At 39.6% G+C, this 14,246-nt stretch overlaps 1 protein-coding gene across 1 annotated transcript in view; it reads right to left on the reverse strand.

Annotated features, from left to right (window-relative positions):
• Positions 1–2,460: 2,460 nt before the first annotated feature.
• The window catches only part of GEMIN5 (gem nuclear organelle associated protein 5), a 36,013-nt gene continuing 24,227 nt past the window's right edge, over positions 2,461–14,246 (reverse strand). The window contains 7 exon segments of the mRNA XM_039836696.1: positions 2,461–3,818; positions 4,406–4,502; positions 5,737–6,241; positions 6,841–7,003; positions 8,517–8,768; positions 10,317–10,527; positions 11,142–11,261. Of these exon segments, the coding sequence (XP_039692630.1) occupies positions 3,651–3,818; positions 4,406–4,502; positions 5,737–6,241; positions 6,841–7,003; positions 8,517–8,768; positions 10,317–10,527; positions 11,142–11,261 (1,516 nt within the window). The 3' untranslated portion in view covers positions 2,461–3,650.

Here is a 14,246-nt window from a genome sequence, read left to right on the forward strand (position 1 = left end):
TGAACGTTTGGTCTTTCATAGCTGTGAATTTTTGGCTCTAGAAATGGTTGGTTGCCGTCGGTAACATCGAAGCATCTCAAATCTGTCTCCAAACTCTTGCCTCAAGTTGGTTTGTATACAGAAGGTCTCTTTGTAGGAAACTTTTAATGAGCAGCTGTATAAATGGAATCATCACTTTATACCCATCACCGATTGTTGGGCCTTACCAGGAAACCGGTTTTAATTCCATTTCCTGGGGCCACTCCATTATATATGGTGAATTAGCTTGGTAATTAGTGGAATTCTCTTAGACAAATTGAACTTCTGATATCCTGGGCTTGGCTCAGGACTTTGTTTCCAACCCTTCCCATTGGCACAAAAAACGTGGAGTTGTAAGAAGTCAGGTATAGGACAGATCTAGGATTTCAACCCTGTACGGGATGTTCACATGCAGGAAGAGACATTTATTACTAAGATTTGCGGTAAAAGCAGCATAGGTCAGTGGTTCTCAACCTGGGTGCTGTGGTATGCTGGTGTCTATGAGCCCTGCACAGATGTCCTTCCAAATTTGGATTAAAATAGGAATTTATCTTTGCCACAATTGAGTACAGACTTGTCAAGAGAAACATTGCGATGAACAGTTGAAGAATTCAGTGTTGAGTGGGGGTCTGGTCATTGCATGGGAGAGATAAGAGCTTATAAAAGTGATGCTAAAGAAAGGGCACAAATCTATTAGAACTGGCAAGAACTTCGCCTTGTGTATAGATGAACACATGTAGGGCTGTGTGAGTGGTTTTACTCAGGGATACTCCTGAAGAGTAACCAAGAGAATGCTAACTATGGGTGCAACTGTACCGTTCCACACATACTGCCAGATGTTCTTGAATTCCAGTGTTCAGCCAACCCTGTACGGTTGGACACAACCATGAGCCCAGTTGTCAGCTATTGCCGCTGTGAATGAGCTTAGTCTTTAAAGTCCAAGCTATTAATGAGTATTCTTTCAGTTTCATAATTTATTCAGCCAACTCTTTAGGAAGGAAAAAATTTAAGAGGCACTTTTTAAGATGTGACTTACTGAGTTTTTTTTTGTTTTTTGTTTTTTTAAAGATCTAGCTTTAGAATTTAAAAATGGCAAACCCCAAACAGGAAATATTGGTCCTCATAGTTTTCATTATGTACCTACTAGACCCTGAGTAGGTGCTGGGGATGACAGCACATGGAAGATAATCTCTACCCTCATCAGAGTTTACAGCCTACTGTGTTGCCAGACAGTAAGTAGTTAACAGAAATACAATTCGTGAGCTGTAAAGTATAGGACACCGATGTCCTTGACGTTGAGGTTCAGGGAGATTTTTTAGAGAAAGGACACGGAAACAGATCTAAGAGGTGAGTAAGAGTGGGCCAGGCAGAGGAACAACATGGGCAAAACCCCTAAAATGATGAGAACTGACACAGCTAAGGGACAAGTGTGGCTGGATTCTAGAAGCAAGGATGAGTGTTTTGACAGGACACCAAGAAATGAAAGATGGGCTCAAGTAAGACCTTATAAAACACATTCAAGATTTTTTTCCAGCAGCCATGAGAAACTACTGAAAGATATTTTTAAACAGGGTATTGACAAGGTTTGATGTGCAATTTAGAATAGTCACTGGTATGTGAAAAATGAAGACTAGAGTATTTAAGAAAGCGCATATTTAGATGTATTGGGAGATCAGTGTTGTCATCTGGGTAAGGTGATGGTGATTTGTATTTGAGATAAAGTTACCTATTAGAGGTAAAGTTACTCTGGATGGGGTAAAGGACCAAAACCTATTCTTCCGTTGCTTAGTGATATATTTTACCTACTCAGAAAGCTTGAGTCAACTCTCAGTGCTTTGGCTCTTTATGGTTCTGATAATTAGACAGGTGGAAATGAAAACTATTTAAGTTAGAAAGGGTTGAGTACATTATATAGTGCTGGAAAGAGGAGTTTGAAAGGAAATGGAGTTGGGTCATTTCTGTTATTTTCTGCTATTGGGTAGTTTTATTGCTTAGCTGTCAAGTAGTAATTCTTTTCTTACCAAGGCAGTAATCGAGTGTGCAGGATTTTCCACCCACAGGTGATGGTTTTGGTAAATCATGAAGGAGTTTAGAATTTCTAATTTAATAATATATACTGCTCTTTACTCAAGTGGAAGGGGATAAATATTTTTCCATCTCTGCAAAGTGTTCACATTAGCAGATTGTAGAATCGGTATCTAGTTCTCCCATCTCCCACTCAGTCACGCTTGCTCATATCTTTGCAACCAAGAAGATTCTCCAACCCCTGTTAACAGTGCATCTTATCTTCTCTGAGTCCACTTAGCTGTGTAAAGAACTATGAGGATCAATGTTTCCTTTTTTGGGTTTAGCATTCTTAAATTCTAAAGCTAAATCTAAAAAAAAATACCCCAGCAAGTCTCATCTTTGAAAACTGCCTATTAAATATTTTCCTTCTTAGAGTTTCTGTTAATGAATTTTATTATTGCTGCCCACAGCAACCCCAAACTGAGGGAAAAAATGGAAAAAGAAACTGGACACTCAAGCAGAAAAGCCTTCAAAATGAATTCCAAAAGAAAATAGTTCAATTATTGGGAAAGAGAGCTCCCTCTCATCCCTACCCCACAGACTGTAATTTTCATGTCCTAGTAACTGGAATATTACGGAAACATCTGTTCCTGACATAGTTCAACTATTTCAATAACTGAAGAGAAGAACAGACCTTAAGAGAATGCTTATAAGTCAAAAAAAGAAAAAACAAGGATTTATAGTTAAATAGTATGTAGCATCCCATTATGCAATGATCTAAAGGGGGAGTCCAATGATCCAAAACTTACATATACAAAATTAGGAATACGCATTTTCCCTCAAAGATTGTCTGTGGCTTCAATCTAATTCTCAAAAGGTCCCTGTGACCTGAAAAAGACTGAGAACCACTGAAACAGTAATTTCTTCTTGAACCATTTTCATCATTTCTTATAATGATCAAATAACCCCCAGTCATTTCTTATAAAACTGAAGGGATAAGACACATTTGAGTTAGTTATTTGTTCTTCTAAAGCTTTAGTAAGTGATTTGAGTATCATTTGATTTGAGCAATTACATCAAACAATAAAACCAAATTTTTGACCTAAATTTCAGACAGAGGGTAGAGAATCAACATGATGGGTAAGGCCTAGTTCACATTCAAGTGTAAGTAGTAGAGCAGAAGGGGAGAGCCCAAGTTAACAAAAACAATTTAAAAATGTACCAATAGTCATAAAATGCCACAATTCTATCTTGAACGAGAATGACATGTTTACGATCAGATGAAGCATTTATAAAGGTCGCTTGTGTGTAAGAACATGACACTTTGGGTGATTAAGTTTCTCCTCTGGGTGAAACCTGCATAAGGCTTTAGAGATGACCAACAATCACTCTTACAGGTGTCAGTTCTCGTAACTACGGCTAGTTTTTGATGACCCTTTAGCAGGAAACCACAATTGAGCCCAAAGTCAAATTCTACTTTGTCTAGGGTAGAGTTGACTTAAACTTGACCCTCATATTATTTGGATCACTGCAAAAACATCTAGAGATCAGAGCGAATGTCTGACAGAGGTGAAAGGTGTCAAATGTTTTGAATTTGGCACAATTTCTTAAAGGTCTTTGAAAGTTCATGTGCAGAAGGTCTGGCAGTGTCTTTTGTAAACTTTAGTGTTGCCGTACTTCTGAAGGAGCTCTTGGGCTTGTTGCTGCATTTCTTGGGTCACGTGGCCAGGACACTGGGACCTGATGTGAAGCAGGACAAGACAGGACTCCAGCACATCTGGGAATGGCCAGGTCTGAAAGATGACATGAGAATGAACAAGGAAGCATTTGCAAAAGAGCCACAAACACCTGCACAGAAGGCACCAGTAACTCAAGTCTCATCTACTGACACTTCTCAGGCACAGCTGAGCCATTTTTCTCAAAAGGCAATGTCTTGCTCTTCACAAGTTACTCTTGAGGAGATGATACTTAAAACCGAGATGGCTACTGGGATGTCCTCAGACAAAATCTATCTTTTTTCTAGCGCTCTACTCCAATTAATTTAAAATGTGATGCTTCTATTACTACTAGGGCCACATCCAAATACACCTACTCATCTGTAAGCTATCAAATACAAGGCACTGACTTTAATTTTACTTTACTTCCCAATTACAAAATTTGTTAGATTTCGCTAAAAACTGAGGTATAAAATTGCTTGTGTTGTCAGTAATGCAACTCTCACAAACATCTTAGCTAACCAAACGCAACTGGACCCTAAATTTTTAAGCATACACATGAGTAGATTTTAGAAACTGAAAGTAGATGACCTTAAAGAATTCGGTATAGCCAACTGACAACACAAAAAGTAATGTTGTACCAAATGAACTGCTGTAAATCTTACCTTAACACTCTCAGGAAAGTTAGCTATTCTCTCATTGGCTTCAGTAAGTCTTTTGGTTAATTCAGGCAGAGAAAGTGGCTCATTTTTCTCTTCTTTACTACTGGTAACAATAATAATAATAAAAACATAGTCATGTCTTGCTCTGGGTAACTTTTAACTCCCATCTTTAAATACAAAGGTTAAGAGAAGGCAGTTTAATGTGATGTGATATAAAGTTTTCAAAATGCAATATTATTTCTCATCATTTCTCAAATCCCTACTTTTTAGACACAGCTCCAATGAAAATCTGGGACCCTTAGGGGATCCAACCTGCAGCCAGTGCAGAGGGCCTGGGTTTATCCGAGGAACTGTTAGAGAGAGCCTGGGTTCCTAACCGTGGGGTATGTGGATGCACATTTTTCTGGGGAGAGTGTGTTAAGCTTCTCGAAGGGGTCCTGTGATCCAAAGAGCTACTGGGTTAGAGAACTTTCCAGTGTTTTCTTTGTTATTAAAACCAAACCTAATGCCTCTTAGAGTGTGGTAGCTTCTTGGAGAAGTGTCTCAAATCTCTGACTCAAGACTTTAATGGGAGTATTTTTAGAGCAATAAATATAAGGGCTTCAAAGCTTCTTAATTTTCATTTTTTAAAGTTAGTAATAACAGCTATCTATATATGTTTATTAATTGTTCTAGTTACTGTTTTAGGCCCTGTGCTGCTAGGGGACATAATCATAATAACCAATCAATAATCACTGCAAACACCCACAGCAAAGTGCCTATAATAATGTGCACTCTACAGTGACTGGTGATGGGCTCCCGTCATCCACCTGGCCCTGGTTTTTAATGGAAATGGTTGGCATGCTATGGCCTTCCAATCATTTGGGATGTTCTCAGTTCAGTGTGCAGTTTTTATACATTACCCTCTTCGTGTATTTTTTTGTGATAGTACAGAACTAAAAAACAATGGTTTTCATTAATGATGCAATGATACAACTGCCCATTTTACATAACTGATAGTTTTGGAATCTTATTGCACAAAGGTAGGATTTTACTACACTATTGTTATTAATAACATTTGTGATTTTGTTTAATTCTCAAAACAAGCAAGGTAGGAGTTGGTACTGCCATTTATAGATGAGAGAGCCAAAGCTCAGAGATGCTAAGAATCTTGCCAGAGGTCACTTAAGGCCAGGATTAGAATCAGCAGTTGACATTAAAGCCCAGGCCCTAATTACATTATGTGGCTTCCAAGTCTCTTGATCAGTCTCATCATGCACAGATTTTTTTTATCTGATTATATGAGAATTCAGCAGGGTATTTTTAATTCCATCTTGTATTGATTTAATACTTACCACTGGCTCTGAGGATTACACAGGGACTGTTCTGCTTCCTGTTCAGGGTCATTCTTATCGAAACCATTCACAGTGGGTTTACAGAGTTGACTCTTTTGGTGTTGGCGGATCATTTCCGCTAAGGTCTCCTGAACTTCAGCAACGGTTCTCTGTGAGTTTTGGAGACAGGCGTGCTGTTCTGAAAAGAGCTTCTTACAAATGTTCAGCATTTGTTCACTCTCTTCCGTGAGTCTCATGTCTAGTTCTGGAGGCCTGGCTGGCTCTGGCTGAGAAGCTTGGGGGTCTATTTCTTCAGAGCTGGCATCGTCCAACTGCTGGCTTTGCTCAACAGAGGTTGTCCTTCTGTGAGCAGCCCTTACCCAGACACTGGATTTGGGGCAAGGCGTGGAGAGAGACCACCAGAATTCATACAGATGTCCATAAATAAAAAAGGCCTCCAAACTTTTGAAAGCTGGTGTTGCAGAGGACTGATGATCACCCATTCTGTCTCTTAAGTGGTCACAGCCTAGGAGAAAAAAAGGATTTAGGTTGTGCATTTCTTTATCTGCCAGAAATCTGGCTTCCTGCCTGCACGTTGTTTCCTATCAGCTGAAAGGCAGATTCCAAGAAAAAGGACAGCAGTGATCCATGGGACCACACGTCTTCCTCCAAAAGGAAACCAACAACTAAACATTTTCCTGGCTTAGGACAATGTTCTTGTTGCTATATGCTACAAGTCATTCAAAGCATGACAGAAAAAGTATTCAGTCTGTCCTACTGAAGGCTCTGGGGATTCGACTGTGCCTGAAAAATCACAATGATTCAGTTCAATGACTAATTATGAAGCTGAGGAATGTCTATCTTTTCGCTGTGCTTCTCTATTCTCACTGACTTGTGAGTACAATGCTATGTCTCCTTCTCTTAAACTGTGTGTAAGAAAGTAAGTAGGGGCAGTAAGGAAGCTAGGGCCAGGTAAAGGAAAACAGCTCAGTCATTCCGGCTACCTCTTAGGAGCATAGGTAAGAGAATTCAAACTTTCTACTAAATGACACAACTGGTCAATCTCTGTCTTTCAATAACCTATGCACTCCCAGTGCCACCCCGTTACTGTTGGGGCTCATTTACCCTCAGGAAGAAAGACTGAGTGCACTTCCTGCATGATGGTGAAGTTCCCTGAGTCGTAGCTCCTGACCACAGCCCGAAGCAGTGCTTCCACAGCCTGGTCCCAGGAGGCCACCTGCTGGCTCAGCACCGCCAAGGTCAGGTCATGGCAAATGTGAAGCAAGAGCTGAAGGGAGAAACCAGAGTCTCAGTTAAACATCCTCCTACAGAAAGCACTAGGATGACATGAGACATGTTCCTACTAACTGCACTTGGAAAGGAGTACACACAGTCCACATTCAGAAAGGTCCTCCTTCCACTACCCATTTTTGCTTCCGCATCCGAGACTTGTATGTCTAGTTGCACGGCAACGTAACACTGGTGTTAAAAGTCTGCGCATGCCAAGAAAATGCCTTGATATGTGCGTTTAATTAAAACAGAAAGTGAGTTCTGGAACTAAAAGCTGTAATTTCAAAAAACAAGCAAACCTGGAGTATAATTAAGAACATTTATCAATTTTAAGTGAGCAATTTGATGTTTTGGTAAATATATACCTGTACAGTTATATGTGCTATAACTACAACTAAAAATTGAGACACAGAACATTTTAATTGTAAAATATTCTGCTGTGCCCCTTTGCAGTCACACTCCCGTCTCCCCAGCTCCTGCCAACCACTGATCTGGTTTTTGCCACTATAATTTTGTCTTTTCTAGAATTCATATAAGTGGAACTGTAGAGTATGTAGTCTTTTGTGACTTGGTTCTTTCATTTATAATGATGCTGAGATTCACTAATATTTCTGTGCATCAGTAATTTGTTCCTTTTTGTTGCTGCATAGTTAGTATTCCACTGTATGGTTATGCCACAGTTTGCACATGCTGACAGACATTTGGGTTGTTTTTAGTTTTTGGCTATTTGTGCACTAAGCCGTCGTTAATATTTTGTACAAGTCTGTGTGGACACTTGATTTTATTTGCTTTAATGAAATATCTAGGCAGTGGGATTGCTGGGTCATCGGGCACATGAATGTTTATCTTTATAAGAAAGTATCAAACTGTTTTCCAAAGTGTTATACCATTTGAGAAAGTCTTGTTCCTCAATAATAATGTTCCTTCATTTTCAAAAGAGAAAGTAGATAAACTGAGATGTATCCATAGGATAAGTAGATTAGTTATAATAAATCAACCTGATGTCTGCATCAATGTGTACAGATTTTATAATGGTTGCTGAAATAAGCACATTATAAAATAATACATGTGGTCTGACAGAGGCCACCTTTAATGCACTAGGGAAGGGGGATAGGACTAAGGGCACACGAGAGACTTCAACTGGATTATATTTCTTTTACCGAAAAACAAAAGAAAATACAAAACAAAATCAAAAAAATTCTATGAAGCAAAAATAACAAAATGTGAACATCTGTTAATTCTGGTTGATGGCTACTTATATTACTTTCTGGGCTTTTCTATATTTTTAGACTTTTTTTTTTTCTTTTATAAGGGGATGCTGATCTAAATCTAACTTCAAAGCTGAAGGGCTTCGGTTAGTCTGAAGGGATCTTTCCAGGTTGCCTGGGCTTGCCATAGTCTTTTCTGAGGTGAAAACTAGCACTGGACTTGCTTCCTTATTATACGAGATATGGATTGAGGAAGTGTTATAACTGAGTGATTAAAATCAAAAGCTCATGCAGGCGGGGTACCTGTTTGGAGGGAGTGTTATTTGTAGCAGATGGGTACTTGATCTTCTGCAGCTGCTGAAACGCTGCCTGATAGTGCTCTGGGGTGTCCAGGCTGAAGGCGCTCTTCCATATTGCAGTGACCCTCTCCACGAGGGGCCCTTCCGTGCCTGTGGACCAGGCGTTGTAAGAAGAGGAGCTTTTGCCCTCTGGGAGCTGCCTCTCCTCCAGGTGCTTGGACAGTAGCTCAAGAAGGCAAAACACCAGTCTCTGACCCTGGAACCCAACCACAAAGGACAGGAGCTGTTAGGGAAAGTGCTTGATTATCTAGACGGTCCTCAGTGTCTCACAGAATCCCCCTTTATGTCTGTAGCAGCTAAACCCCCTTAGTAGGCTGCCTGCCCAATGTGAGTCATGTGTGAAAGGGAAAAGAGATCGTGATCTAAGAGACAATTTTTCTGAATTCTTTTTGGGGGAATTCCTATCCATAGCCTTTAGAGTCCAAGCAAACTTTTTTTATAACATGGAACCCTAACTATAGCCCTACCAACTGCAGTGTAAGCCAGATACAAGCCAGCTAGCTACCTAAGACTTGTGGCCCAGTTTGAGAAAAAAATGGGTTGGGCTCATCCAGTTCTTTCCTCCTGCCTAAAGTTCAGATTAAGGATTACAGAGAAAAGCCTAATACACAGAAGGTGCTGGAGTAGATAGCTGTGTAGATCTGAGCTGGGGCAGTGGTTAGGGATCACGTCCAAGTAGGTTTAACACAGAGTGAGCTGGAAGAGAAGAGAAGCACAGAGAGAGGCCTGGAAAAACTTTTATTTTTGCTGGCTTTTCAGTTACCATGAGATTCTTTGTGTACTCCCATAATACTATATTCTCAGTTAAGCTCGGGAAGGTCTCTATTCTATACAGCCACAACAGTCCTCCTCAGAACAATATTTAGCATAAACTAATAGGTTTTCTTCCTTTGTTAAGGATGCTGTTCAGGAGGAAAACAAGAAAAGAAATGCTGAATAACCATTCTGGAAACTTTTTTGTTATGGATAAATTAAAATCTTTCCAGATTTGGTTATTTTAATAATTTACCATCTCTGAGGGTATACCACTTTTGCCTCCATTTTCATTTTGTAGTTCCCAGAAAGCTATCTCCTCACCTAGCATTTTTCTTGAGCTTGAAATCTTTAGGCCCAGTTACTTTATGAGGGAAAGAGGAACTGAAAAGGGTCACTGACAAAGTTCACATTAGTATCTAACAAGCAAAGTCATTTAAAATGAACCAAATGTTTATGTATAATTTTGGAAACTAGGTGCGAGTGCTGATGCTTTTAAAGTAATCTCAATTTTGATGTATTAAAAAAAGGCAGTGGTAAGTTTCTCATTTTTAATCAGATGGGAACAAAACATTTAACAAAACCTTTCAATTTTACCACACTTTTTATGGCATACAGCCGACGAGGAGTGCTACAGACATGATTTCTGTTTGAGGCCAATCCTTCTCCTTCAAAGACCCTCTCCCCCTTCATTGATGTGCTGATGACATTAACAAAGAAACAACAGACTGGCAGCCCAGGGGCTGAGCTGACAAAAGTCTCTGCATGGGAGTTAATGTCAATGACCACATTATCTCTTACTCTGCACATGGCAGCTGACGAGCCATGGAACTTCAGTGGGGCAGTATGATCAAGGCTTGCTCAACACCTCTAAGGATACCTGCCAAATTGGTACAGCTTGTGCGACTGGGTTATTCACTTTGAGTTCTGACAAAAAAAGGCTTTAGGGCTCTTCCTTTTTAAGTATCAGGAGATGCAGTAACAGACTGACCTTCAGACTTTCATGGAGCTGCAGAGCTTCCTGGGCGCCCACCCAGTTCCTGGCCAGAAGCAGCTCTTGGGCACATCTGAGAGCCAGAGAAGCAGACAACTCATCCTCTCCCACGATCGAAGCCAACTCTGCGGCTGTTTTAAGTGATGCTGCATCCCCTTTTTTGGCCAAAACTTTGGCTGCATCATAAGCGGAACCAGCGCCTAAATAGCTACAATACAAAAGAAAACTCAATGTGTCATAAGCAGATCTCCTACTCCTGCTCCCCAGAGGGTTGAATCTGTCAGCTTTGCTCTGCCTTGTATGTGCCTTCCTGTGGTCCCAGGTATGTCACTGCCTCCACTATTCTTGTGAAGGCTGAGGACAGCGCAGCACAGAGAACAGGAGACAGCATCATATGGGTTAAGGATATAAAGGAACCTCAACACTTGCTGAACTGAACCCTAGCAAAGGACTCACTTTCTTATTTTCTTTATTTGATGGTGCAAGACATCCCTAGAAAAAGATGTAATTTCTTACTGCTGCTGAAGTTTCTTGAACAGTTATGGTGATATATAAATACCAAGGAGGTAGATTTTTTAAAAAATAATTTTTAAATTTTCAGTTACAGTTGATATATAGTATTATATGAGTTTCAGGTGTGCCCAAGGAGGTAGATCTTGATGGGTCTTACAAAGCTAGGTTTAATACACATAGATTTTATCTCTCTATGACTCTACCTCCACCTCTAAGCTGATCTCTTATTCTCATCCTGCTCTTCTGTGTCTTAGCTCTTCTCTGTTTGGGTGCACTCCTGTCTCCCTCAGGAGACATTTAGCGGCTTACCATTTAGCGGCTACAGCATAATGGCCATCTTTTTCAAGGACGGCTCCCCAGCTGAGGTACAGGTCCTTTAGGATCGGGTCCTCTGGGCGCAGCCGGGCCTTGGCGACCACAACAGCCTCCCTAGAGGTGAGAACAGATAGTTGGCTGATTTGAAAAGGCTTCTCTGTAAGGGGCTCGAGGAGGGGCTGCAAGATAGGACAAACTGTCCTTTTTGTGTTGTTCCAACTTATGAAAAACTGTATTCCTGCATAAAGGGGAAGTTAAAACCACATGCTGTGATCAATTCTTCACCCAGGCCAGCAGTTCTTAAAGTGTGGTCTATGAATTCCCAGGGGTCCCCAAGGCCCTTTCAGGGGGTTCATGAGATCAAAAACCATTGTCATAACAATGCTAAGAGATTATTGCCTTTTTCTCTGTGTTGACATTTGCACTGACTGTGCAAAAGCAATGGTGGGTAACTGCTGGCATCTGAGTGAGAATCAAGGTAGTGGCCCTTGTAGTTGGAAAAAAAAGGTAAATGTCCTCGATAAAGCAGTAAAGATGACTAATTTTATTAAATACCTAAGTCCATGCCTTTTTAATATTTTGTGTGACAAAATAGGAGGGCTATTTTATATTCTTTGCTGCATTCCAAATTATGATGGTTTACTCTAAGAAAAACTTATATGAACGAATTGTAAGCTGAACGAGATGCTTTTTTCATGGAACCTAATTATTTCTTGAAAGAATGACTACCAAACAATAGTTATTTAGTGCTGGGGATTTGGCAGAATGTTTTCTCAAAAATGAACAAAGTAAGCCTGTTACTTCACAGAAAACTACCAAAAGATATAAAACTTCTGAGTTGCAGGTGTTTTAGATTAAAGTGATCTAGACAGCAATATTTAAGAAGTATTTTGAGATCTCAACTTCTAGCCATGATGGAGTAACAGGGACCAGACTGACCCTCCTGCCATGAGACTAAAAAACTGGACAAAATACGTATGAAACAACTGTTTTCAGACAATTGGCATCAGGCTGCAAAGGAGTGTCACCCCAGACAGAAGGGATCAATGATGTGAGCACGACCATAGCCTTTCTAAAGCCATTTTCCCACGGGGAACCCCAGTAGAGCTTCAGCAGTCTCTCTGAGTTGAGGACAGATGAAGCAACTGGAATTTGAGGGGATGGTAGAAAGGAAGAACTATCCAGAGAAAGAGCCCCGGAGCTCTTTGTAGGGATCCCACTGAGTCTTTGGCTAAACAGAAAGCCAGGCATGTGCAGGAAACTCCTTAAGGCTGGATGAAGAATAGTCGGGGAATTGTAAGCTGAGTAATTCCCAAAGCTCACTGAGCCTGGGGACTTTTGAATTTTGACCTGCCAGACATGTAAGTTCTGATTTGTTGAACACAGAAGGCATTCAGTAGGTACCAGAAGGTAGGAGGGCAAACTAGTAAGGATTTCTCTAAACCTGCCCCTAAGTAAGCTTAGAAATAAGCCATGAAAAGATCAAGCCGATCCACAAGCAATTTTACTGGTTTGCCAAAACAGAGTCCAACACTTTAAAGACAAACCAAAAGAGGATAAACCAAAAGAAATCTCACCAAAGCCATAATATCAAATGGCTGAAAATCAGTGATGGAGAAATACCTGAAAACAGTTAGAGAAAAAGGCATAATTCCTATGTAACAAAGATAAGGGGAGGACAGAGTTACGGCAAAGGGGGTCAAACATATGGTGATGGAAGGAAACTAGACTCTGGGTGGTGAGCACACAATGGAGTATACAGATGTTGTATTAAAAAGTTGTGCACCAAAATTCATATAACATTATTAACCAATGTTACTTCAATAAATTTAATTAAAAAAAAAATGCAGTAGAGTCAAGACAAAAACAATGCAAGCCAAAAGAAAACAATGACATCTTTAAAAGACAAAACTGCCAATCTAGAAGTCAACATCCAGTGAAAGAAATTTTAAATGAAGACAAAATTAAAGATTTTTAAAGACAGACAAAAGTTGATGGAATGTGTCACCGGCAGAACCACAGCACAGAAAAAATGTTCAAGTTTTTCAGGTGAAGAAGGAATTGATAGCACCTGGAAACTTGGATCTACATATGAGAATGAAAAGTGCTATTAATAAGTATGTGGGAAAATATTTTAAAAGGTTAAAAATGATTAAAAAAACTTTTCAATAGTAGAAAGGATAGGAGGAAGAAAAGAAGTATGATGTATACAAGAAGTGATACAATATTATTTGAAGGTAAAATGATAAATTAACAATGCTCATCATAAAGCAAACATTTCAAAAAAGGAGTATAGCTAATTAGCCACTACTGGAGATTTAAAAAAAATTCAGTTGATCCAAAAGAAAGCAGGAAAAGAAGAAATGAATAAATAACAGATAGGACAAATAGCAAGATGGTAGATTTAAATCAATCATACCAATATTTACATTAAATGTAAATGGTCTAAACATTCCATTTAAAAGGCAGAGACTAAGAGATGATAAAAAACAAGATCTAACTATATGTGGTTTACAGGAAATACTTTGCTTCTTTTGTTTGTTGGTACTTACATATGTACAGCCATATGCCACATAATGATGTTTCAGTCAATGATGGGCTGCATATATAGCAGTGGTCCCGTATGCTTATAATGGGGCTGAAAAATTCCTATTGCCTAGTGACATAGCCACTGTAACGTCATAGTGCAGTGTATTACTCCCATTTGTGGTGATGCTGATATAAACCTGTGCTTCCTGTTGTATAAAAGTATAGCAAATACAATTATGTACTGTACATAATGATAGTAATGATATCATTATTAGTAATGAGAAATGATGATGTTCCTGGTTTATGTATTTGCTATACTATGCTTTTTATTATTAATTTAGAATACTCTTTTACTTATAAACAGTATGCCATGTTACACCTGCGGCCTCATGCCTCTGGTGTTTACCTTGTTTCTTGACTGCATCATTTTCTCTTGTGCTTGATTTTGAGCTATACCATACAGCCAGGTGTGTAGTAGGCTATGCCATCTAGGTTTGTGTAAGTGCACTCAGATGTTCCCACAACTACAAAATCACCTAATGATGCATTTCTCAGAATGTATCCCCATCA

The sequence above is a fragment of the Pteropus medius genome, unplaced genomic scaffold (genome assembly GCF_902729225.1).
Source record: "Pteropus medius unplaced genomic scaffold, Ma_sr-lr_union100, whole genome shotgun sequence".
NCBI lineage: Eukaryota > Metazoa > Chordata > Mammalia > Chiroptera > Pteropodidae > Pteropus > Pteropus medius.